This window comes from Erpetoichthys calabaricus, chromosome 8, assembly GCF_900747795.2.
Source record: "Erpetoichthys calabaricus chromosome 8, fErpCal1.3, whole genome shotgun sequence".
In the NCBI taxonomy this organism is placed as follows: domain Eukaryota; kingdom Metazoa; phylum Chordata; class Cladistia; order Polypteriformes; family Polypteridae; genus Erpetoichthys; species Erpetoichthys calabaricus.
The window spans coordinates 177,189,755-177,215,422 of NC_041401.2; the positions used below are offsets into that span (position 1 = coordinate 177,189,755).

Genomic DNA, 25,668 nt, shown 5'->3' on the forward strand with positions numbered 1-25,668 from the left:
AAATTTTGTTAACTTTATTAACTTTCTCAGTATTCACTAATTACAAAGTTGTCATGTGCAGAACGTTGTTACCATCAGGACCATCTGAGGTGACTTTCACTGAGGTGCTCTCCATCTCCATGATTATTCTGGTTTTGTTCCTCTTGGCAAATAGCTGGCTGACTTCTAGAAATGTTTTGTTCTTTGTTTCTGGAACAATCATAAGGATGTAGAGCAGAGTTGCCAGGCAGATTGCAGCAAAGACAATAAAACTGAATGGGCCAAGACCTTTCTGAGAGAACACATGATTGGGGACAACATGTCACATTCAGGTTGAGATTTGGGTCATCTTTACTTCATCAAGTAGGCTTTCACTCTTGAGTAACATTTGACTTTAATGTTAGAAAGTATGACGTAAGCAACAGAATGAACATGAAGTAACTGCCATCTCACCAATGGTAACTCTGATATTAGCTTAGCTATGGAGTGCTTTGGCAGTGTGCGCAGGGATAAGAGGCGCATAACTGGGAAAGCCAGAGGAAATGATGGAGAAAAGCAACTGTGCTGGAAAATAAAACTGTAAAATATTTAACAGAGGCCTAAAACACTTTTATTAATATGAAGCCTGAAACACTTGGCATCAGTTGGAGCATTGGTACGGTGGGATATTTCAGACAAAACGAAATAAATAAATTCACAAATAAATACATGTATAGTGATATGTGATTCTAAGTAAATAAAAACACAATGATATGTGAGCATAGATATATAAATGTGTTATGAAATTTATTTTGTGTTGCTTATTTCTTTATATATTTATTGATTTACTTTCTCAATTGTTTATTGCAGTGACACCACAGGCAACATGGACACAGAATAAAGGAGTACGTCAGGCAAATTGATTTGTATTGAAGATTATTTGTGCCAAAATTAAATATAATCCAATGTGTTAACTATGTTGAAATGCAACATAATATGCAGTATGCAAGTTCACATTTCCAGACAGAGACTAATAAACTTGAAATGTATTGTTTATCATTCTTCATAGATGGTAAAGTGGGATAGATAAAGTGCGCTTTTATCGTGTCGTCATTAAAAATATATCAACCAAACAATCGATTGCTTTTCACTAGAACACACAATTTTATCGTCAGTTTAAAATGTATCGCATTTTTGCTCATGCCCATCAACCGTGTGTCATAACTAAAAACTAAGCAGACATTTAGCATTTTTCTTAGGGGTTGCTTCGAGTGTATGGCATTTTGATTCAAGACCACAATTTATTCGCGGCGAAACGAAACGCAATCAAGTGACCAATCAGTGTCAAAAGGCGGGGCAATGGGCGTCGATAGCTGGGGAAAAGAGGCGTTCTGCTAGCGAACACTTTTGTGTTCTAGTGGTGAGCACAAGTTTAGTCGATGTGGACTGTGGAGTGCTTAACTAAAATGGCGAAAAGTATGTTTTAAGTCTTGTGGTGGATTGCCGGCTTCCTATTCCGGCCCTCACCCCCAGGCCACCAGGAGGAGCTCTTCCGACAGCATGGACGGGCCCCGAATTCCAGCAGGGCCTCATGGACTATGTAGTTTTTATACACAGCCCTGCTGAATACCTTGGGGACCACTGGGAGTCGCTGTCGGGAAGCCCGTGGACTTATGTGTGCCCTATAACCTGGAAGTACGTCCTGGTCACGTGAGCAGGAGAGATGACGTGCTTCCAGGTTGAAGATAAGGACTACAGTAATCCCTCCTCCATCGCGGGGGTTGCGTTCCAGACCCCCTCGCGAAAGGTGAAAATCCACGAAGTAGAAACCATATGTTTCTATGGTTATTTTTATATTGTCATGCTTGGGTCACAGATTTGCACAGAAACACAGGAGGTTGTAGAGAGACAGGAACGTTATTCAAACACTGCAAACAAACATTTGTCTCTTTTTCAAAAGTTTAAACTGTGCTCCATGACAAGACAGAGATGACAGTTCAGTCTCACAATTAAAAGAATGCAAACATATCTTCCTCTTCAAAGGAGTGCGCATCAGGAGCAGAGTCTGTCAGAAAGAGAGGAAAGCAAACAAATCAATAGAGCTGTTTGGCTCTTAAGTATGCGAAGCACCGCGGCACAAAGCTGTTGAAGGCGGCAGCTCACACCCCCTCCGTCAGGAGCAGGGAGAGAGAGAGAGAGAGAGAGAGAGAGAGAGAGAGACAGAGAAAAACAAACAGTCAAAAATCAATACGTGCCCTTTGAGCTTTTAAGTATGCGAAGCACCCTGCAGCATGTCGCTTCACGAAGCAGCTGCACAGTAGGTAGCAACGTGAAGATAATCTTTCAGCATTGTTAGACGAGCGTCCCTATCGTCTAGGTGTGCGAACAACCCCCCTGCTCAATCCCCCTACGTCAGGATCAGAGAAAGTCAGCGCAAGAGAGAGAGAGAGAAAAGTAAGTTGGGTAGCTTCTCAGCTATCTGCCAATAGCGTCCCTTGTATGAAATCAACTGGGCAAACCAACTGAGGAAGCATGTACCAGAAATTAAAAGACCCATTATCCTCAGAAATCCGCGAACCAGCAAAAAATCCGCGATATATATTTAAATATGCTTACATATAAAATCCGTGATAGAGTGAAGCCGCGAAAGACGAAGCGCGATATAGCGAGGAATTACTGTATTACCCTGACCCGGAAGGAATAAGGAACTGTGGACTGTTGGGCAGGAACACCTCCGCGTCAGGGTGTATAAAGGACTCTGGGAAAGCCCAGTACACTGAGCTGAGCTGGGAGGTAGGGTGGCTAAGTGTCTGGGCGAGGAGGAGAGAGTATTATTGGTATTGTGAGTATTTGTGATAGTTATATGAGTAGTGTGGAGTGGAGGGTGCTTTGTGCACGTGATCATAGTACAATAAAGAAGTCTTGTACTTTCATCTGGTGTTTGAAGTGGTACCTGAGGGTTCAAGAGGTGGACACACACCTCTACTGCTACAGTCTCACTGAAAAGGTTTACTCTAATGTTAAGTTGTCTAAAGTTGTTTTTTTTACAGTATATAGTAAATGTTAAATTGAGCAGTGTGGTCAAATTGTTGAGGTGTGGGTTTTAACTAAATACTGAATAACGGAAACATTTCTTAGAGTTATAGAGTTTGTTTCTTTATAGCTTTTTATTCATAATTCCATGATAAATGATATTTTATGGCTTTTCCCTTCTTTCGACATGCAAGAGAATGAAATTGTCGTAAATATTGTCAGCTTCCACCTATTCATTCATTCAACGAGATGGCAGATCCCCTGCCTTACTAACTCCCTCTTCATCTTCTTTCCAGGTACAACACACTCAAGATTGGAATGCATTTTCCACCAACTGTTGACGCCCTTGCCCCAACATTTGATGCTGATTGGTCATTTGATTACATTTCATTTAGTCATGATTAAAGTGCAATCTTTAATCAAAATGCAATATACGCCGAGCAAAATGCAAGACATCCTCTGTGCTTTTAGTTATGACATGCAATCGATGGACATGAATGAAATTCAATGTGCTTTTGTATTGCATTTTAAACTGACAACAAAATTTCATGTCGTAGTGAAAAGCAATTGATCATTTGGTTGACATGTTTTTATTGGAGACGTGATAAAAATTAAATGTCCCACTTGCATATGTGTTGCATTTCAATGTAGTTAACACGTTGGATGGCATTTAATTTTGGCATGAATAACCTTTGATAGATTTGTGTATTTCTGTTCACCAAAATGAAATTCTGAATTTGAATTCATTCTTTTTTATCATGGTGAGGGAGGCTTGTTGCTTTTTCTTCAGATATGCAATAAAAAGTTCACTGTGCTCTGTACATGGGATAAAATTAATATTACTATAACTAAAACTACTGTAATGAAACTGTCAACAGAGGGCTGCTGAGATCTTACCTCCAAGAATGGAAAGATGAGGCCTACAGTGAAGTTGGACAGCCAATGGACAGAACCAGCAACCATGAAAGCAGCAGGCCTAGAGGACTGGCGGAACATCTCTGTTGTCACCACATAAGGAATGGGGCCTGGGGGGACAGAAAGAAAAAAACAAAAAAAAAATCCTTAGGGGTTTCAGGCAGACCCTCCTAGTGGTGGAGAACTACGTGGAACTGTCAAGGTGTTCTCCTGCCCATGAAAAAGTCATCTGAAATACTGAGGGGCTTTAAATCACCAGATGGTAAGATCCTGTCATCAGATTGGACAGCCCACGCGACCCAGACTCTACTATAGAATACCCAGATTAGTTGGCAGAGGACTGACCGTGTCTGACTTTCTCTGTTCATGTCATGGTTCAGCCAGCCTGGTGTTCAAATTCATGTTTTGTGTCTCTTTGTTTATTTTGGATTCTTTTATTTATGTTTAATACATCAGTCTTTATTTTTGGTCTTGTCTATTGTCACACGCATGTGCTTTGGGAACAGCTCAAGCGCTTATGAGATTGTAATTCTCCTCCGGGACATGAGGTGGCGCTACTCAATAACGTTCGCTTTTCTCCTCTCCCCTCTGCAGAAAGGACGACGGACACAATGCCACCTATAACGTCACTTCTGATGTCAGCCCACCTGGGCCCACCTTTTTCTCCCAGAATGACTCAAAAATGGCAATGACACCATCTAGGACTCAACCCTTTTGAGCTTAACATGCATTTTCTTTGACGTCCTTTGCATCTGATAATATATGGTCTTCAAGGTGCTCCAAAACACTTTCTTTGTGCTTTGTCTCTTTACACTATGTATATCAGTTGCCTTTGTTATGTTCCGCGGGTTTTGTGGGTGGTTCCCTGCAAGAGGCTGGTCCACCTGCTATTCTCTGCTAGGAAGTGCCTTCTGTTCTATTAGTCCAGAGGGTCTTAAAAAGGTTTCTGATGGTTCATTTTAAACATGCTAGGGAGTTGGTGAGTTTACTTATGTTTCATTGATTTATTGGATTTCCAGATATTTTTTAACTTTATTGCTCTGTTTTTGAGTGACAGATGCATTCAAGGTGGAGGTGGGATTACATCAGGGATTGGATCTGAGTCTTTTATTATTTGCAATGGTGATGGACAGGTCGACAGATGAGATTAGATAGGAGTCATCTTGGACTGTGATGTTTGCTGATTACATTGTGATCTGTAGTGAGAGTAGGGAGCAGGTTGAGGAGACTCTGGACAGTTGAAGGTTTGCTCTAGAGAGGAGAGGAATGAAGGTCAGTAGGAACAAGACAGAATACATGTGTGTGAATGAGAGGGAGGTCAGTGGAATGGTGAGGATGCAGGGAGTAGAGTTGGCGAAGGTGAATGAGTTTAAATACTTGGGATCAACAGTACAGAGTAATGGGGATTGTGGAAGAGAAGTGAAAAAGAGAGTGCAGGCAGGGTGGAGTGGGTGGAGAAGAGTGTCAGGAGTAATTTGTGATGGACGGGTATCAGTAAGAGTGAAAGGGAAGGTCTACAGGATGGTAGTGAGACCAGCTATGTTATATGGGTTGGAGACGATGGCACTGACTAGAAAGCAGGAGACAGAACTGGAGGTGGCAGAGTTAAAGATATTAAGATTTGCATTGGGTGTGACGAGGATGGATAGGATTAGAAATGAGGACATTAAAGGGTCAGCTCAAGTGGGACGGTTGGGAGACAAAGTCAGAGAGGCGAGATTGCGTTGGTTTGGACATGTGCAGAGGAGAGATGCTGGGTATATTGGGAGAAGGATGCTAAGGATAGAGGACACTGAAGAAACAAGACAGAAAGAAGACTGATTTATTTGAACTTTGGTGCTGGAAAAGGACTCTGTGTGTGTCATGAATTGCCACAAGAACTAACAAATCAATTTTGGAAGAGATTAAATGATGAAGTTATGAAGTTATTTTGGTCACATTGTAAGTAGAGAGAGACCACTGGAGAAGAACATCATGTTTGGGAAGATCAAAGTAGTCAGATGAAGAGGGCGACCTGCAACCAGATGGCTGGACATGATGACAATAACTATTGGGATGATGCTAGAGGACCTTACTGGACAAACACAGAACTGACTTCTTTTCAGATCTTTAATTCATCGAGTCACTAGGATTCGAACACAAGACGATGGCAGATAATAGTAATAATGTATAATAATACTTATTTACTGTGTCAGTTATAAAATAAAAAAGCATAGCATTACAGTTTGTGTAAGGTAACTGTGCCATGTTACACTGTAGCTATTTAAGTGTTTATTGTTCATTCATGTATTTTATGACATCATTTTCCTAAGGAGTGGTTTGTTTCAGGATTTAACTGACCTACTTGTATGATGGCTGGAATTTGGACTTAACACTACCCTGTATATATATAAAAAATAGATTTTGTGTAATGACTGATGTTTCTGCCTTTATGTTTCATTTCTTCATAAGTATGAGCACACTAAATAATCTAAGTTTAAACTGAAATGTCCGACCCACTTAACCGACTGCCTGTGTTGGTAGCTCCGGTCCATTCCAAGGCACACTTACAGACACAGCTACATGAGGCCACTTAACAGAACATGCATGTCTTTAGGATGCAGGAGTGAAATGAAGTTCCTGGAGGAAAAGCCCAGGCATGCAGGAGAACAATCCATGCAGGGACTGACCGACCAGCCTGGGATTTCAAGCCAGTGTGTTCCTAGTATGAGGCATCAGTGCCAACGTGTGTCAATTAGGCAGTCTGCTCACTGCCTAATTATCAAAAGCATAACCACCTCATTGGAACTGAGCAGTGTCACAAACGCGTGCTTAGGGGACAGTCAAAGGGTCCAACACGGGGTGTAAAAGACACCAGGAAAAGGGTTGGTAACAAGCATTAATGCTTTTTGTCTTTCAGAACCACGGAAGACTAAACCAGAACTCGTCACTTTCCTTCCTTTTCAGATGACCTCACTGCTGTCCCGCCCTGATGACCTCACTTCTGTCTCTGTATAAAACCAACCTGATTGTCATACTCGTTTATCTTTTGTTATTTTGCAGAAAAGACCGGTTTCCGTCCTAAGTGATCACTCTTCGACAATATACGGTGCAAATCCCCAAATCTTTGTTTTTGTTTGACTCCAATCGTTCACAACAGTCAGCCACAAAACTCTGAAAACCCTCATGGGAAATGAGGCAAATGAAGGAACTCGCATTCAATGGTATGACTTCTGTGTGACAACATCCACTTTCCTTTCACTTCATATTCCAAAAGTATTAAAAAAATGAAAAATTGATAAGTATGTATAAAACACACCTTCAACATTCAATCAAATACCAACTGTAAAGATTCTCTGATGAATGATGAAAATGCCTCTGGCTACACAGCACAACTCCTTATAAAAATAATCAGCAAAGGATTTAAAGTGCAAAAATGAAAAAGTTCATACAAAATTATAATTTTTTGGTATTTTGTAATGTATAAAAAAAATCAGCAGTATGAAATTACCACCCTGACCAAAGTGCTGCCCAAGGCAATTTGCCTTGTCGTCTCACCCCTTATGCCAGCTGTGCCCAAATATTACTCCAACACCTAAAATGGCGAAGGAGCTGGATTTGATTCTTATAATGAAACTGCTTTTGTGTTGGCGTTCCAGTCCCAATCAGTCAGATGAGACTGGTGCGCAGGACTTACTGGGTCCGATTGCATGTCCAATCACGTAGATTATTAAGCAGGCAGCGCTCAGGTATGGTATCCACGTGGCAGTTTCCTGTAAAAGACAAAAAGGTGCAACATATTGTGTGTGGGAGGTACTGGTGACTTGGAGCGTTGGGGAACTTTAAAATGCAAAAGAAATTGTAAAGATCATGGCCAGTCAGACTCACTTGAGGCTATTATAACTTAAAGTTTAGGGGTGAGAGGCCTTGTCGTGCTGGCACTGCAACTTGAAGAATAAAGAAAAGCATCCAGGGTCTTACAGGGTGACGGCATGTGGCGTTATTCTTGGGCGCCCTTGACCAAACATCCATCCATCCATGCATTATCCAACCCGCTATATCCTAACACAGGGTTACGGGGGTCTGCTGGAGCCAATTCCAGCCAACACAGGGTGCAAGGCAGGAAACAAACCCTGGGCAGGGCGCCAGCCCACCGCAGTTGACCAGACAGTTTGGAAGATTTATGTTGTGCCTGCTACGGGTCAATTATTCTGGGATAGAATGCCATGACCTTGATATTTTACAGATAGTCCTGGTTTCAAGGATTATTCCTTTAGCCTATGGGCTAATCCAGAGCCTATAAAAATCTTCACCCCCTTCTGAGTTTTCACATTTTATTGTTATACAACATTGGATGACAGTGGATTTAATTTGGCACTGATCAGCAGAAAAAGACTCTTTGACATCGAAGTGAAAACAGATCTTTGGAAAACAGTAAAACACAAAACTAGAGAAGAATCTGTCAGGAAGGATGAGGAGTGCGGAATTGTCTGTGGCCACCATTCTCTTTTTGGGGGATTTGTCTTGTTGTTGCCTCTGCTGTCCCTTTCATTTGCACCAAAGCAAGTGAAGTTCATTCACAATCGCTTATGCTTCCAAAGTATAACTGACTTGGTGTTAAGACTGTGATGATCGAGTGTTCCATTAATTTTTTGAACAGTGTATTTTTTTGATAATTTAAATATTACTACCTTTACAAATATGAATTTGACTTACAGACTGCCCACCTTAAATTGGAGAGTTATTGTCAGGACAGTACAAGCACCACAGCAAATCCCAAAGCCTATCAGAAGAAGTAATTTTCTTCCTGAGGCTTCAATGATAAAAACCTGGATAAGAATATGAAGAAAAAACAATAAAACAAAACAATGAAGTAATTATCAGGTGCACCTCCTGTGGAGTTACCCATTTAGCAGGGAGCAAACCTTTCCGTTTATAGCACACCCAGATCATTGGAAGCCCCATAATTCAAGTGCAATCTTCAGTCTTTGTGAGGTTGGCCTACGTCTTCCTCCTCCATGTTATTTATAAAACTCCATTGGACGACTGAATGATATCCAGTGATGACAATAACATATTGTATCTTCAAAGTCTAGTGCTGCTCTTTTTAAACATATTGTCTAGTACTTGGACCCAAGTTCAGTTCATGGCAGGCTCAATGATGTCCTTGTAATTTGACTCATTAAAAATTCTAAACTGTCCCAGTGTGAGTGGGTGGGCCCCTCAATGAACTATCCACAGTCATCAGTAGTGATCAACGGACCCCGCTGAATTCACTTCACCTCGAGTTTGGCAAAAACATGGACATGTTTGAGTTTGGGCAAACTCTGCAAAATGCATTGAAGTCAAAAGAAAAGAAAAACTGAACTAGTTTTGAGTGGGTTATAGTGGTGAAAGGGTCTTTAAAGTGTCCCTGAGGGCCAGGGAAGTGTCTGCCAACTATGCTGGACTGAGTGTTGTGGCTAAAAATGTGACCTGAGCTGTGAGGCAGCAGACTGTGCCTCCCTGAGATAAAATTAGACTGTGAGCGCTGTATCTCTCTCTGCGCTTCCCAAGCTCCCATCACTATGACTAATGAAATATGAGGCAAGGGATCAGCGTTATATACTCGGGGGGCTGTCGCTGTCACAACCCAATCTGTGCTACATAGAGAGGAGCATAAACCACTTAAGACGGATGACAACGCATCACATTTCGCACTGTTGTGGTATTGTCATGAATAGTGAATTGCACTTTTTTTAATAGATTATATCGTTATATTTTGATAAAGTCCGCGTGTTATCTTGCAAAAAATTCATCCTGAATACTGTAATGAGAAAATCCGGTGTATGTTAACATTATTTTTATTAAATTCACGCATATGTTCATACAGTCCACACATACCGGTAAAAGAATTTGACGTAACCGGCCCCGCGTGGGGTTGGTCAGCCGTCAGCCCCACAAACCCCTAAAGCCGCCTCTGCCTGAGGCAAATTATCAAACACTCCTTGCAACCACAGAAATAAAGAAATAAACTTCTCAACATTTGCCACCATTTTCAGCTTAATAAATATAAAAGAAACATCAATATAACATGAACTTTTTTATGATGTCAAAATGACCAAATTTGTGTGAATTCATGGCACATGCAGCCTCAGTCTCATAAGCAGAATCTAAATATTCAGGCTCAGTATCTAAAGGCCTCACCGCGATTAGGGTCATGATGACGTTTATCGAGCCTGTTGCAATGGTCACATATTGGACATTGTTCTCCTCCACTCCAGCAGAAAGGTAAATGCTGTCTGCATAGTAATAGATCTGGAAAGAAAATGCATAAAACACAATATTTTTAATAAAAGACCCAAGGAGGCCATTCCCTTAACAACAACATTCACTCACCGCATTAACCCCAGATAGCTGCTGGCCCATGTTCATTATAAACACAGAAATGAGCTGCCATCGCAAGGAGCGGAATGAGAATAGAGTGAGTACCGAAAGACGACCCTCCGCTTTCTCGGACTGATCTTCCACATGCATCTCCTCAATTTCCTCATCGACATCTTCCCTGTTCCGTAGCTTCTGTAGATCTGAATGAGTCAATACAATCAAAAGAATTAAGAGATTGTTAAAAACTGAAACTCATTTCTAGGAAGTGGCTTCAGAAAATGAAATGGTGGAAAGATCCACTTTTTCCATGTATAATACAGAAGTCCTAAGATAAGAGAACCCTGTAGGAAGGATGAGAATCTCCGTAGCACTCCATCAGTGAGGCATTTACTGTAGAGTGGCTAGACAGAAGCCATTCTTCAGTAAAGGCATACAATGCCATTTAAAGGACTGTGAAATAGAAGAAGTTTGGAACCACCAGGACTCTTCCTAGAGTTGGCTGTTTGACCAAGCTGAGTAAACGGGCTTGAAGGTCTCTAATCAGGGAGGTGACCAAGAACCCAATGCTCATTCTAACAGAGCTTCAGAATTCCTCTGCTGAGATGAGAGAACCTGTCAGAAGAACAACCATCTCAGCAGCACTCCATTAATCTGGTGCTTATGGTAGAGTTGCTAGACAGAGGTCATTCTTGAGGAACAAGGCTTATGGCGGTTTAAAGGACTCTGAGAGTAGAAGGAAAAAAGATCTTTGATCTGATTGGACACAAATTCAACTACCCAATACTATCTCTACGGTGAAGCATGGTGGTGGCATCATCCTGTTATGGTGGTGCTCCTCAGTGGCAGTCCTTGAGGAAGAATACACGTGACTTTAGACAGGCTCAATGACCCAAAGCATACAGCCAAGACGACTTTGGAAACGCTTCAGGACAAATCTGTGAGTGTCCTTGTGTGTCTCAGCCAAAACTCAGATTTAAACAACCTAGATTATCTGTGGAGAGACCTGAAGATGGCAGTTCACAGATGCATCTCATCAGTGGCGTAGCTCGAGTTCATGCCGCTTGCCTCGGTGCTAGAATTTGCTGCCCTCCAACATATCTGAATATGTTAACCTATTTAATTAGAAAATTAAAATGATGTATAGAGAAAAATTAAGATCAATTTTGCATAGATTTATTCATATATAGAGAAACAGCAATAATTTTTCACATATACAGTAATTATTTATAAGCATCAACTAGACAAGAATACAGTATAGACGCACTGATAAGCCGTGTTCTAATTATTAGTTTAATATAATTACGCTGTGAAAACCAGAGCCAGTGTAGTGTACAAGTGATAGGTGGGGATGTTCTCTGTGCAGAGCAAGAACACATGCGGATTGATAACGAAACGAAATTCTAAATTGTAAATTAGTTGTTTATCTTCCTAGAAATTATTATCAGTGTAATGTTTATGTTTATTTTTGTTATTGCCTCATAAATTTCAACTGCTGTGTCTGATGCTGTCACAGAAGGACAGTCTGAAAATTATTTTTGAAGCATTTGTGGATAAAAATCAGAGAATTTTACTTTTATCATTCATGAGTGATATTTTTCCGAACCCTGCTGTTTACAGATGGATTGTACTGAGCCTTTTGGCCAATAATGCTGCCCCCAAAAATATGCTGCCTGCCCCCTCTGCCCGCCCCTAGTTACGCCACTGCATCTCATCCAGTCTAATGGAGCTTGACAGGATCTGGTGTGCACATGCGTAGAGACTTAACCCAAGATGACTTGAAACTGCCAAAGGGGCTTCTGCAGAGTACTGAATTAAGGGTCTGAATACTTACATGAAGGAGAGATTTCAGTCTTTCATTTTTAATAAATTTGCAAGCTGTTCTGAAAACATGTTTCAGTTTGTCATTATGGGTTATTCAGTGTAGACTTGACTGATGGGCAAAAATGGCAAAACATTTCAAATTAAAATTGCAACATAATAAAGTATGCAAAAAATGGAGGGGTCTGAAACCCCTGTACATAGTACAGTAACAGTTACATACAAAATATTACAAACATAAACATGTATATTAAGGTAAATACATAATTATTTTTTCCACTTCAAGCAGTGGATATAACCAAACATTGTTGTCAGAGGATAGAGGTCAGCATTTTACTCTAGTCAGTCAGTTATTATCCAACCCGCTATATCCTAACTACAGGGTCACAGGGGTCTGCTGGAGCCAATCCCAGCCAACATAGGGCGCAAGGCAGGAACAAATCCCCGGGCAGTGCGCCAGCCCACCAGTTTTTCCTTAGTAATACATAAATGGAAGCTCTATTAACAAAAAATAAAAAATTACAAAAAGACATAAAATGGAGCACACCCTGCCAGACACATAACAGTAATTTGATGAAGGGGCATTAGGAAATTCAAATGGCCTGAATCAGCAGGTACTTTCAGGTCATTTAATTCCTTCACAGCACGAGTTGACAGTGCAGGGTTATCACAAAACCCAGACTGGAATTCCTCTTACAAATAATTAGATGCCATTTGTGATTGGAATCGGCTGGCGGCAATGCACTCAAGAAGCTTGGCAAAGGAACAGAGATTGAAGATAGGAAAACCTCATTAGCATCACAAAAATGACAAACTGCTGCCAACTGACCCTGGACTTGGCCATATTTTAGTGTTGTATATTAGGCAGAGCAGTGCCACTGAAGGTAGAAATAATCAGCCTTGACAACAAAGTGAGTTCTCAAGGAGATCCCTCAGAGACTTTCCTATTAAAACAAGTAAAATTTGCACTCACCTCTCCTGGCCTTATCCGTGTCTCCTTTCTGAATGAGAGTATATCTTGGACTTTCAGGGAAAAAAGGCAGAACAAGAAGTTCAATAACTGCAGGAATGCCAGTGAGGGCAAGCATGATAGGCCATCCTGTGGGAGAAGTAGCAAAATGATCAAAAAGCTTAAAAATGTGCCTGGGGCGAACATAAAAAGGAGAGAAGAATGGCAGGTTTACAAAGTTCATTCATGCTGTACAGTCGCTCTACAAAGGCCTTGCATAACGTCCCACCTTCTGCATTGCCCAGTATGCTCCTTAGTCCAAAGATCTGGGCCACCAGAATGCCAATGGTGATAAAGAGCTGTGGCACGACACCAATGGCTCCACGCAGGTTCTTTGGTGACATCTCTCCCAGGTACATGGGGACCACATTGGAGGAGAGACCTGAGAAAAAAACAGACTTTCACTTCAAATGATAGATAGATAGATAGATAGATAGATAGATAGATAGATAGATAGATAGATAGATAGATAGATAGATAGATAGATAGATAGAGGTACTATATAATAGATAGATATGAAAGGCACTATATAATAGATAGATAGATAGATAGATAGATAGATAGATAGATAGATAGATAGATAGATAGATAGATAGATAGATAGATAGATATGAAAGGCACTATATAATAGATAGATATGAAAGGCACTATATAATAGATAGATAGATAGATAGATAGATAGATAGATAGATAGATAGATAGATAGATAGATAGATAGATAGATAGATAGATAGATAGATAGATAGATAGATAGATAGATAGATAGATAGATAGATAGAATGTTCTCCCCATGAGTTTCCTCCGGGTGCTCTGGTTTCCTCCCACAGTCCAAAGACATGCAGGTTAGATGCATTGGTGATCTGAAATTACCCCTGGTGTGTGCTTGGTGTGTGTGTGTCCTGCGGTGGGCTGGCACCCTGCCTTGCGCCCTGTGCTGGCTGAGATTGGCTCCTGCAGACCCCCATGACACTGTGTTAGGATATAGTGGGTTGAAAAATGACTGACTGACTATAGATAGATAGACATGAAAGGCACTGTATGATAGACAGACAGACCACAACAACATTTATTTCTATAGCACATTTTCATACAAACAATGTAGCTCAAAGTGCTTTACATGATGAAGAAAGAGAAAAACTACAAAATAAAGCAATTTCAGGATCATCCTGGCAGCACTGGACATAAGGCAAGGAATACTGCCAGAGGGTGCACTAGTCCATCATCGGGTCCACTCCTACACACCCACTAAGCTAACTGGAAACTTCCACTTCACCCACCCAGCATGCTTTTGTCACTCCAACACAGAGGAAATGTGCCAACTCCACGACCAGGCATGGCATTTGAACCCAGGATACTGGGCCTCTGAGGCAGCAGTGCTACCCGCTGTACTTCTCAAACAGTAGCATGCCTTTTTCCATGCAATTGTTTGGAAATTACACTGCCTATTATGATATTAATACTAATCACCTTAACTACTTGTCAAATTAGTAGATCAGTGCTTTTATTTTATTTTAATTGTACTATCACTGAAATGATACAGTGAATTCAGGAAGTATTGAGATCCTTTCACGTTGTGTTTAACTTGAGATGGATACATTTGCAATTCTGACTATCAATCTACACCTAGTGACATATACTGACAAAGTGAAATCATGTTTTCAGAAATGTTTACAAATTTATTAAAAATCAAGTTTTCCCACTTTTAGTTCAGTACTTTGACAGCAAGTCCAGCTTCCAGTCTTCTTAGGTCAGTTGGTCCTATTTCTCCTGGCAGATCCTCTCAAGCTCTATTAGACTAGATGTGAATTATCTGCGACCAGCCATCTTCAGGTCTCTCCACAGATGTTCTGAGGGATTCAAGTCTAGGCTTTAGGTGGGCCACACAAGGGCAGTTAGAAACTTGTCCCAAAGCCACTCCAGCATCGTCTTGGCTGTATGCTTCAGGTCAAGCCAAACCATTACACCAGCCTGCGGTTGCATGTGCTCTGGAGCAAGTTTTGTTCCAGGACCTTTCTGTATTTGGCTGCCTTCATCCTTCCTTTAATTCTGACCAGTCTCTCAGTCTCTGTCACTGAGAAGCACCCCCAGTACCACCCTGCTTCACAGTAGGAATGGTATTAGGCAGGTGATGACTTCCTGTTCTTTGCCAGACGCGGTGCTTGGAGTTCTGCCCAAAGAGTTCAATTTTTGTCTTATCAGACCAGGGAATCTTTTTTCTCATGGTATCAGAGTCCTTTAAATTGTCATATACGTTTTACTCAAGAATGGCTTTAGTCTTCACTCTACCATAAACACCGGATTGATGGAGTCCTGCTATGATGGTTGTTCTTCTGACAGATTCTCTCATCTCAGTAAAGGAATTCTGAAGCTCTGTCAGAGTGAGCATTGTGTTCTTGGTCACCTACTGCCTGGTTACTCAGTTTGGATCGAACAGCCAACTCTAGGTAGAGTCCCGGTGGTTCCAACCTTCTTCCTTTATCTGATCATTGAGGCTGTTGTGCTTCTGGGAACACTCAAAGCTGTAAAAGTAGCTTGATCCCTTTGCCCTGATCTGTGCCTCACCACAGTTGGATCATGGAGGTCTACAGAGAGTTCCTCAGAGTTCATGGCCTGCTTTTTGTCCTGACAAGCAGTGTGAATTTTTGGAACTTGTATACACAGGTCCACGTGTGCCTTTTTAAATGATGTCCAGTCAATTCAGTTTGCCACAGATGGAGTCCCATAAACGTCTAGAAAGGTCTCAAGAAGAATGAAATCAACCAGTATGCACCTGAGCACAATCTGGAGTGTAACAGCAAAGGGTCCAAATACTTGAGGAAACCTTCCTGTAAACAGGTCTTCACTTGGTCATTATGTGTTATTGAGTGTAGACTGAAGGGAAAGAGCAGTCAGTCTGGTGTTGAGGTTAAGGCTTTGGACTTCAAACCCTGAGGCTGTGGGTTCAAATCCCACTATTGACATTGTGTGACCACAAGCAACTCACTTGACCTGCCTGAGTGCCAATTGGAAAATAAAAAGAAATGGAACTAATATTATCATAAATGTTGTAAGTTGCCTTGGATTTAAGGGGTCAGCCAAATAAGTAAATGTAATGGAAAAACGGCAAAAGCATCTTTTTAAAATGAAATCTACAGTGCAATAAAGTGTGCAGGAAGTAAAGGGGTCCGAATAGTTTCTGAATCCACTGGTTACCAGGTGATCTTGCACATGCATGAAACTCCATCAATTTGCTTTTAACGCAACATAACAAAAATTGTTGTGAAAAATATTAAATATAATCATTTAATTTACATAAAATATCCTGATGGAATTCAATGCATTATGAACAAACTGCCTCAGACCCTTACATGTTAGAAGCTACATTTATGACTGCGGGGGTCTCAGACACAGCTCGTGGGAGGCCAGTGGGCCTTCTTCATAGCTGTTATCAGAATTTGTTATATATTTTTTTTACATTATTTATACCTGCTCTCATTTTGCTTTACTAATGAGAGCTGATCCCAGAATGCTTAGCGGTCTTGAATGAGTTCAGTGCTCCCTCTGCCATTCTTTCTTACTTTCTTCATGTTTTTCATTTTTTTATTAAGTAATAATGTTTATCTGCTGCCTAAATTATACAACATTTCCTAAAAGATTCTCAACGGCAGTTCTAATGTTTGCGATATGCCATTCACTGGAATGAAAAATGTGAAGCATTTTATTACTACATGTGTTACAAAACAACAATCCAAAAGATGGCACGCCACAAATGCTAATGGTGAATCAGAGTGCAACTGTGGAACGAACGGCAATCTGCTTATATAGATGTGCAAAAACGGCACCAATGGACTGCACATAGCAGACCAGCATAGCTCAGGGCAGACATCATCTTGGACTCGCACTGGACAGCTGCAGGGTGTGGGTGGGCTGCAGTGCCAAGATGTGATGCCCAAACCAGGCCCAGTCACTCAGAAGCCTTCAGAGGAGGAACATGGCATGATATGACAGTGAGCTTGAATGGCATTAACTAAAATGTATGTGAAAACAGAAAGAAAAAAATGAAATCTAATGCAATAATGACACAAAACAATTATGTGTGGACATCGGATCCAGCCTTAAGTCCGGTAGCATCGCCCTTATGAAGAATTGCAAAGAGCCACAAATCCCAGATGCTTTGACTTTCTCTCTTTTCTTAACACATTTTTACTCAAATGGCGGCTACTTCAACATAAGTCACAGCTTGAATGATTTTTGTGTGTCCTGTTTAACTCACCAGCACAAACGCCTATGATGACTCGGCCCACTATAACCATTTCAGAGGACTTGGCTGATTCACTGGCACCCATCAGAATGGCAGGAACAATGGAAAAGATGTTATTAAATAGTAATGTTCCTTTCCTACAGTGGAAGATAAAGAAAGGATTCAAGGGCACTGTTTGTCACTTCATAAGTTGCAGTTCCTGTCATATTATTCATCGAGTAATTTAAAACTCTTGGTGACTTGATGAACAATAAATCAGTTGGTGCAACAAAAAGACGAAACATTGGCTAGCACAAAAAAGAGAAAGGATAAAGTAGGAGAGGATCTGCACAAGGATCTACAAAACAGTTATAGGAATGGAGAAAAATGAACCTCCATTGCTACGTTACATTGCATGATCAAGCAGATAGACCCCCCAGAGACGTGGGGAAAAAAGAAAGAGGAAGAAGAAGATTACGTAACATTACATTACATCTCAGTTCAAATACATACATGTGCTGATGATACTACTACAAAAAGGACATAGCAGCACTAGAAAAGGTCCAGAGAAGAGCGACGAGGCTGATTCCAGGGCTACAGGAGATGAGTTATGAGGAAAGATTAAAAGAGCTGAGCCTTTAAAGTTTAAACAAAAGAAGATTAAGAGGTGACGTGATTGAAGTGTTTAATATTATGAAGGGAATTAGTCCAGTGGGTCGAGACTGTTATTTTAAAATGAGTTCATCAAGAACACGGGGACACAGTTGGAAACTTGTTAAGGGTAAATTTCGCACAAACGTTAGGAAGTTTTTCTTTATACAAAGAACGATAGAAACTTGGAATAAGCGACCAAGGAGTGTGGTAGACAGTAAGATGTTAGGGACTTTCAAAACTCGACTAGATGTTTTTTTGGAAGAAATAAGTGGACAGGACTGGCAAACTTTGTTGGGCCGAATGGCCTGTTCTCGACTAGAGTGTTCTCATGTTCTAATGTTCTAATTACTGTGCACAACTGGTGGACCTAGAAATGCAGATTGGGTAAGACACTGTGGCAGACGGCTGGCTGCTCAACCCCGCTGGGATGCCCATAGAGGAGAAAGATGAGGCAAAGCAGCTTCTGAGGGACACTACTTCCCCCCGGATGACAGATGGAGATGTCCTTGCAGCATAGCGGTACCCCAGATTCCGATAGGGAGTTCGGCTTCACAGCACTGCTGGGTACTGTGGGTGCTGCCAGGAGATGCTGCAGGGAGACCTGAGAATCTTTATGTTCTGTATAGCCTGGAAGTACTCCCAAGTCACGGGGATGGAAACACAGAAGTACTTCTGAGCTGAAGAAAAATATAATTCTCCATCTGACCCGGAAGTGCTGACAAGTCACATGGACGGAGGAACAGAAGCAGTTCCGGGTAAAGGACTATAAAAAGGACTGGTGGAGACCCAGCAAGCGAGCCAGAGTTGGGAGGGAGTAGGACAGAGCTTGGTGAGAGGAGTGGAGGAGAGATTTGTGAGATGATGATTGGTGTTTGCCTGTGTATGGTGGCGGAGGTGCTTTGGGGCACAGTTTTTCAAGAAGGAAAATCATTAAAGATCCCTGTGACCCTGTGTTTGGATTCAGCGGGATGGAAAATGGATGGATGGATGGATGGATCTTCTTGGTGGTTTTTACCCTGTGTCAAGCGTTTGTCTGTTGAGTTTAATGGGGCAACAGCGCCCTCAAGTGTCTTACAACACACAGAGAACAAGAGGGAGCTGAATAAACAAAAATAAAAACCAACAATGTCTGTCCATTAATTAACTGATGAACTATGAATTCAACCTATGGAGAAGGTTCAAATTTATATATAAGAATTTTTTTTTACTTTGTTATCCTCTTCCTTCTTTTTGAAATTAAAGAAAAAACTAATGAAAAAATTGGTGAACTATGGCCAGCCTACTATGGAGAAGATTAAAATTGTAAAAGAGAAAGTCAAACACAGTCGCAGTCCTGGAGACCTCGGACCACTGGCCGCCTGCCCTCTCCTGGCATTCTGTAGTGGAGTCTACTTAATTCAATGTAGAATCTCACAGGACTGAAGTTCTTCCCATTGTATCAGATACAAAACATTATTTACATTACATGGATATATTTTTGCTTTTTCCATTTTTCTTTTTTATTATTCGTATGTGTATATAATTTCTCTATACTGTATTGTCCCATACTGTATGTGCACTGGGGATCACCTTCCTGCCTTAACTCCAGGATGTTTGGGGGTGCTGTCACTAACTGTTCCTTCTAATCCATGCACAGCTCCGAGAAGACATCTGGTGGGGGCACCTAATCCCGCCCAAGGTGCCCAGAGCAGGTCCCGCCCTTTCCGGCTGGGGCTCCATAAAAGCTGACAGCCCTGGCGGGACGCGGCTCATGCTGGACCAGGATCTCAGTGCGGACAGGGCACCTGAATGATTCCTCTTGAAAACGACCCACGTGTTCCTGACTGGAAGGCCTTTGCTGGGTTACAAAGCCATCTGTTATGTTTTTATTTCTTTTGTTCCTTTGTATATTAAGTGGTGACCCCTGGCGAGTTTTTGTGGTATGCCACACTGGTCACAATGTATTGTTGTGTAAATGCAACTTCAGGTATTGTAAAATTAAATATTCTTTTCATTTTTTCATTTGTTTATTGTTCCTCTTTGTTAAAGTTAATTATTTAATTACTCTAATTGTCACTATTTATTATAAAATTGGGTATTCTATTACATTCCTCCTTCATGTTGATTTATGATTTTTTTTTATTACATGATATGTTATTTTTGCATTATTTGTATTGCTATGTGACCACATTGTATCTTCAAATTCAATTTTCTCAGTTTGTTTTTTTTTCCTCTATGGTACAAATCCTTTTAGTGTCAATGGTGACTGTCAGATATGTGCTTATTTCATTTTTAGTGATGTGCTCTGTTACTCTTTGTCTGTGGTGAATTCTCTTAGCTATTGTTGCTCCTCTTAATGCTCCCCTTATATTGTTTGGATAACTTTTGATGGTTGATTTTTTCTGTTTAAAACAATACTCTTTTTGTTTAATATATTTTTTACGGTGTATCTGTGTAGTATTTACTATCTTTGTCTTTTAGATTATTTCTTTCATCACACTTTACATACCTATATTTGTATACTGTATTTGTATTCCTAATCTTTTGAGATTAAACCCTATTTAAGACATCTTACAAGTTTTTTTTTTCTTTGAAATAATATTCCTGGATTATTTATCCATTCTGCTTCTTGTTTAGTTAATTATCTGTTATTTTATATTGTTGTGATTTCATTAACGGTATGTGATCTTAATCTTTGTATTTTTTGAATTGCATGGTTGTTGGTTTAATTTAAGATGCAAAGGGAAGCCAGTCCTGGACAGGGTGCCAGTCCGCTGCTCACACTAGCCATCGTAGACTGCTGATGATATATAGTTTGATTTTTCTTTTCTTGGGCCGGGTGTCATTGTGGTCATTCTACTGTATAGTGTTATCGGTTATTTCTAATTTTGGAGACATTTTGTATGACTAATGTGATGATTTCACCTTAAAGTTTGGCACTTTGGATTATACATTTTGGACCCGTTTCTTTGACTCAGCTTATTTTTTTGGCAGGATTTTATATTAGCATTTTGTTTTTCCACTGCTTAGTCACAATTTCTTATTTCAGCTAATTCTTTGTTTTCTGTTTATTCTGCTTATTTATCCATCCATCCATCCATTTTCTAAATGCAGTTATCCAGTGCAGGCTCACAAAGGAGCTGGCACCAATCTCATCAAGGCAGGAACAATTAATGGACTGAACGCCAGCCCATCATGAGGTGAACACACAGACGCACACGTGGGCCAATTTAGCATCTCCAATCCGCCTGTAAGTCTTTGGACCACTGGAGGAAAGCCACAAAGACACAGGGAGACCATGCAAGCTCCAGGCAGGGAGGACCAGAACTTGAACACCAGCCTCCTTGTAAAGAGGCAGCAGCACTACTGCTACACCACTGTGTCACCCTGTGTTCCTGTTTATCTTTGTTATTTTGCATTAGTTATTGAAATAAAATAAATACCTTTTGATTTTCAGCTAATTTCTTTAAGTTTATTGTATTAAATAAATGTAAGTGTCCTTATCTATCTATCTATCTATGTTTGGGAAGGTTTCAGGTTTTATATTTTTCATCCTGGGATAAATCTTAACAAGTCACTTAAATCGCCTGTGCTCCAAATGTAAAAAAAAATAAAACCCTTTAAAGAGTGATAATATGTCCAGATTTTTGTCAGTTCCGTTGGACAAAGGTGTTAGCCAAATATATAATAAATAGTAACAAAAGGCAAGTGGTGCCCCACATCTTACCTTCCAAGTTTATTCACTAAAGGAGCCACCATGAGAGACCCAAAAAATCCTCCGAGTGGATACATGGACACCGAGATGGACCACAGGAGTGTCAGGTAGCTGTCGTCAATGTAGCTGTTATAGCGCTCAAAGTAGGTGGCATTGTAGAAGGACTGCATGAACTTGAGAAAGAAAGAAAGAAATGTTATTTTTTTGTTAATTTAATTCTTTTGTCATTATTTAAATCTAATTTTTCAAAACTATGTAATTAATTCTGCTTTTGGTTTCAGTTTGTCTTTGTAGTTGCAGTATGTAATATTATGACTTTTATTACTATGATCTTCCATTATTGTTTAGTTTTGCATTGCACTAAGATACATATGTAATAGTTTTGTCTTCTGCCCTGGTCCTTTAAGGCTGAGTTTCAGGGGGCCGGGCCACCTGATGATATGCCTGAGGAATTTCCCAGCTGTATAATCGGAGAAGTGGCACTAATCACTGCAGCGTTGGCAAGTTGGTTTCTGATTCATTATTCTTCTTTTTGTGTGGATTCCCTGGTTTTGACCCCTGCTTCAATTAAGGTATTGTTATTGGTTGATATTTCCTTGTATTTGTTTGTCTTTTGTCGATTTCTCTCTCTAGCTGCATATTTTGACCTCCACCCTGGCCCTTGATTATGATCTGCCTATTCCTTATCAACTGCGGTGGGTTGGCACCCTGCCCGGGATTGGTTCCTGCCTTGTGCCCTGTGTTGGCTGGGATTGGCTCCAGCAGACCCCCGTGACCCTGTGTTCGGATTCAGCGGGTTGGAAAATGGATGGATAGATGGATATTCCTTATCAATGCTTTTATCTGTTGGTGTTTTAATTTGAAATAAACTCATTTTGAACAAATCTGTTAAGGACGCGTTGATTATTGTAAGCACTAAAGGTTACCAGGAGATGATAACAAGAAAAAAAAGATGTGGTCAGGCAAAGCAAGGGTCAGAACTGCGGGATCAAAATGAAACTACCAAGAACAGAAGGACAAGGCAATACTCAGGAGTCAAAAGAAAAACCAAACTTAACCAAAAATAGAATCCTACCAGTAGCGCCTGTTTGGGAAATACGTTGAGACTAAAAATTCTTTTGAAATTGATGAATCCACCTAGGGATAATATATATTGTGAAAGCTTCCATATTTATAGAGTAATGTCCAGTACATCATTGGGTGATGATTGAGGTCATGTGAGCTGAAAAACAGCACATTTTAAATAACGAAAACCAAGATGTTACCAAAAATCAACTTTTAAAATTCAAAGAAAGTTGTGAAATGGATTCCTTGCATTTTAAAACCACAGAATATGCTAAATATGTATAAAAGGTTGTCTAATACTACAAAATCATAACAGTTATCTGCCGAGGTGGTTCACCATGTGAGTCGTCAGACCAACACCAGATGAACTTCATACCTGGGATGGAGAATTGATCGCCGCCACATTGTATCCATACTGGAATGAAGATCCAAACGCAGACACCAGTGTAGCCAAGGCAAGCACAAGGCTTAATTTCTGAAAAACAGCAAAAAATGATACAGTGACCCATCTTTGGAAATGTGCGTCTTTTGTAGAAGTTCATATTTGCATTTGATAATTTTCTAAAGTTGTGCCCATATGGTGGATATTTGTTCACTTTGTGCTATGCTTTTCTTTCAACATTCCAATGACAGGCAGTGAGGATAATTAGAAATTCCAAACTGGCCCTGAGTAAGTGTATGTGAATGGACCCCATGAAGGACTGAAGGTGACCAAGAACCCAATGGTGACTCTGGCTGAGTTCCTGAGATCCTGTGTAGAGATGGGAGAAACTTCCAGAAGGACCACAATCACCACAACACTCCACTGATCTGGGCTTTATAGCAGAGTGGCCAGATAGAAGCCTCTTCTTCAGTTAAAGACAGATGGTGGCCCACTCTGAGTTTGCAGAAAGGGACCTAAAGGACTCTCAAACAGTGAGAAACAAGATTCTCTGGCCTGATGAAACAAAGATTAGTGTCATGTCTGGATGAAAGCAGACTCTGCACATCACCTGCACAATACCATTCCATTGTTTACCAGCAGCAAGGACTGGGAGATAAGACAGGGTTGAAGGAAAGTTGAGCACATAAAGTACAGAGTCATTTTTAATGAACATCTGCTCCAGAGCGTTCTGGACCTCAGATGGGGCCAAAGGTTCACATTCTAACAGGATAAAGACCCACAACATACATCAAGGACAACACAGAAGTGGCTTTGGGACAAATCTCTGACTGTCCTTGAGTTGCCCAACTAGAACCTTGACATGAACACAATTGTTCATCTCTGGAGAGACTTGAAAACCTGACAGAGTTTGAGAGGATCTGCAAAGAAGAATGACAGGAAATCGTCAAATCCATGTGTGCGAAGCTGGTCATGACCCAGGGTGGAATGGCTGCCACAAGTAAGTACAGAGTTAAAGGTTGGATTACTTGTGTCAATGGGGTATTTCAGTTTTTGATTTTTAATACATTTGCCCAAATTTCTGAAGTCCTGATGCTGTTTTGTCATTCTGGGGATTAAGTGTTGCATTATGAGGGGAATAAAGAGTTTAAATGATTTTACCAGCAGTGTAACAAAATGTGGAAACCGCTATGTAAAATGATGTCATTTTAATGTGATTGTACTGATTATCATTTACAATGCAAGGAGGGCCCAAACTTTCTTTTTCCATTAGTCAAGGGGGCAGCCAACAGCTCAACGTCCCCCCGACTTGCTGATAATCTCCTGATGTGATACGAGTGGACACATTTCACAAAGCATTGCCAACAGGCTCTTTGCAGGTCTTTGTTGGGCGCCCGGTTGTGGACATGAAGGGGGCTTTGCCATACAAAACAGCACCTTGACTCACTGCAGTCCCACCTGTCTCTGCCCCCCCCGTTCCCTTTTCTGTCTGTGCCTTTCTCATATCCCCCCAGATGTCCTGTGTAGAATGTGTTGTCCCTCTTTACTGATTTAACAAAGCAGGGATCATTAATACAGCCCTCAGAAGGCATAAAAAGCAAACGGTGTGCACACTTGAGCACCTCTGCCCCCCTTTCTTCATTGATTATAAAGAGGTTTTCACACCCGGTATTTAAATTCTGCATCATCAGGAGGAGATCTCAGTGACATGCCTTTCATTTGATTTCCAGAACACTGCAATACAGTGAACGGCCCCAGACCAAAGTGACAGCTAAATGATGGCTGACTGATCAGATGAAATTACTCACCCCTTTCTGCTCCGCACCTGTGTCAGAGACGTCTTTGTCTTCCATTCTCGACTCAGGCTGCTGAGGTTTCATCGAAGTGACCTTTAAAGTGCACTTTGAACACTTTATCAGTTCATTAATATTTCACCGGAGCAAAAAGTCCTTTCATCACCTGCTTATTACAATGAGTGTTCTCTATGGTTGTAGACAGTGCATTTATGCAAAGCTACCATAAAAAAGAGAAGAGATCCTTATTTAAGAGGATCCTGGGCAGCTGCTAATACAATTCTAGAATTTGTCTGCTTTTTTGGTAACATCTTAGCAGCTTTATTGTCACTGTCACATGCCCTACTAAGGTGACTTGGCAGTGGGGTTCAACCAGGATTCACAGTTTCACAGGTAAGCCACCAGGCCACACTGCTAGCCCATGAGGGGCTCCACCTCTGATTTGTCAGTCCAGACAGTATTTGTATTATTATGGATTCTATAGATAGAAAGGAAACAGAACATAAAATCAATATATTACACCTCACCTATTAAAGAATGGGAAAAATCCGTATCCATGCATGCCAGAGGGCTCCTCCTGCTCAGCTCAGCTGAGATAAGCAGTTCCACTCCCAGACAAGAGAGGGAGCTATTGCTAATGGTCTCCTCTCCTTTATCCACAGCCCAGAAAACACACCCAGTGAGGGCAACCAGGTCCAACAGTAAGGTCAGAAGAACGTTCTGCCACTTCAGGTCCTGGGGACATAAACAGTAGAATCCTGGGAAGGTGGCCTCCTCTTGAGA

The 25,668-nt window shown here is 40.9% G+C and overlaps 1 protein-coding gene across 1 annotated transcript; it reads right to left on the reverse strand.

Moving 5' to 3' along the window:
• On the reverse strand, positions 1-25,104 carry slc2a1a (solute carrier family 2 member 1a). Its single transcript, XM_028808398.2, has 12 exons — positions 24,901-25,104; positions 23,087-23,185; positions 21,658-21,818; positions 17,331-17,455; positions 13,308-13,460; positions 13,043-13,168; positions 10,264-10,451; positions 10,072-10,182; positions 8,613-8,714; positions 7,583-7,658; positions 3,889-4,016; positions 1-271 (listed from the first exon to the last, which is right to left on the reverse strand). Exons 1-12 carry the CDS (start codon positions 24,970-24,972, stop codon positions 41-43), a joined length of 1,572 nt encoding a protein of 523 aa, XP_028664231.2. The 5' UTR covers positions 24,973-25,104; the 3' UTR covers positions 1-40.
• Positions 25,105-25,668: the final 564 nt, after the last annotated feature.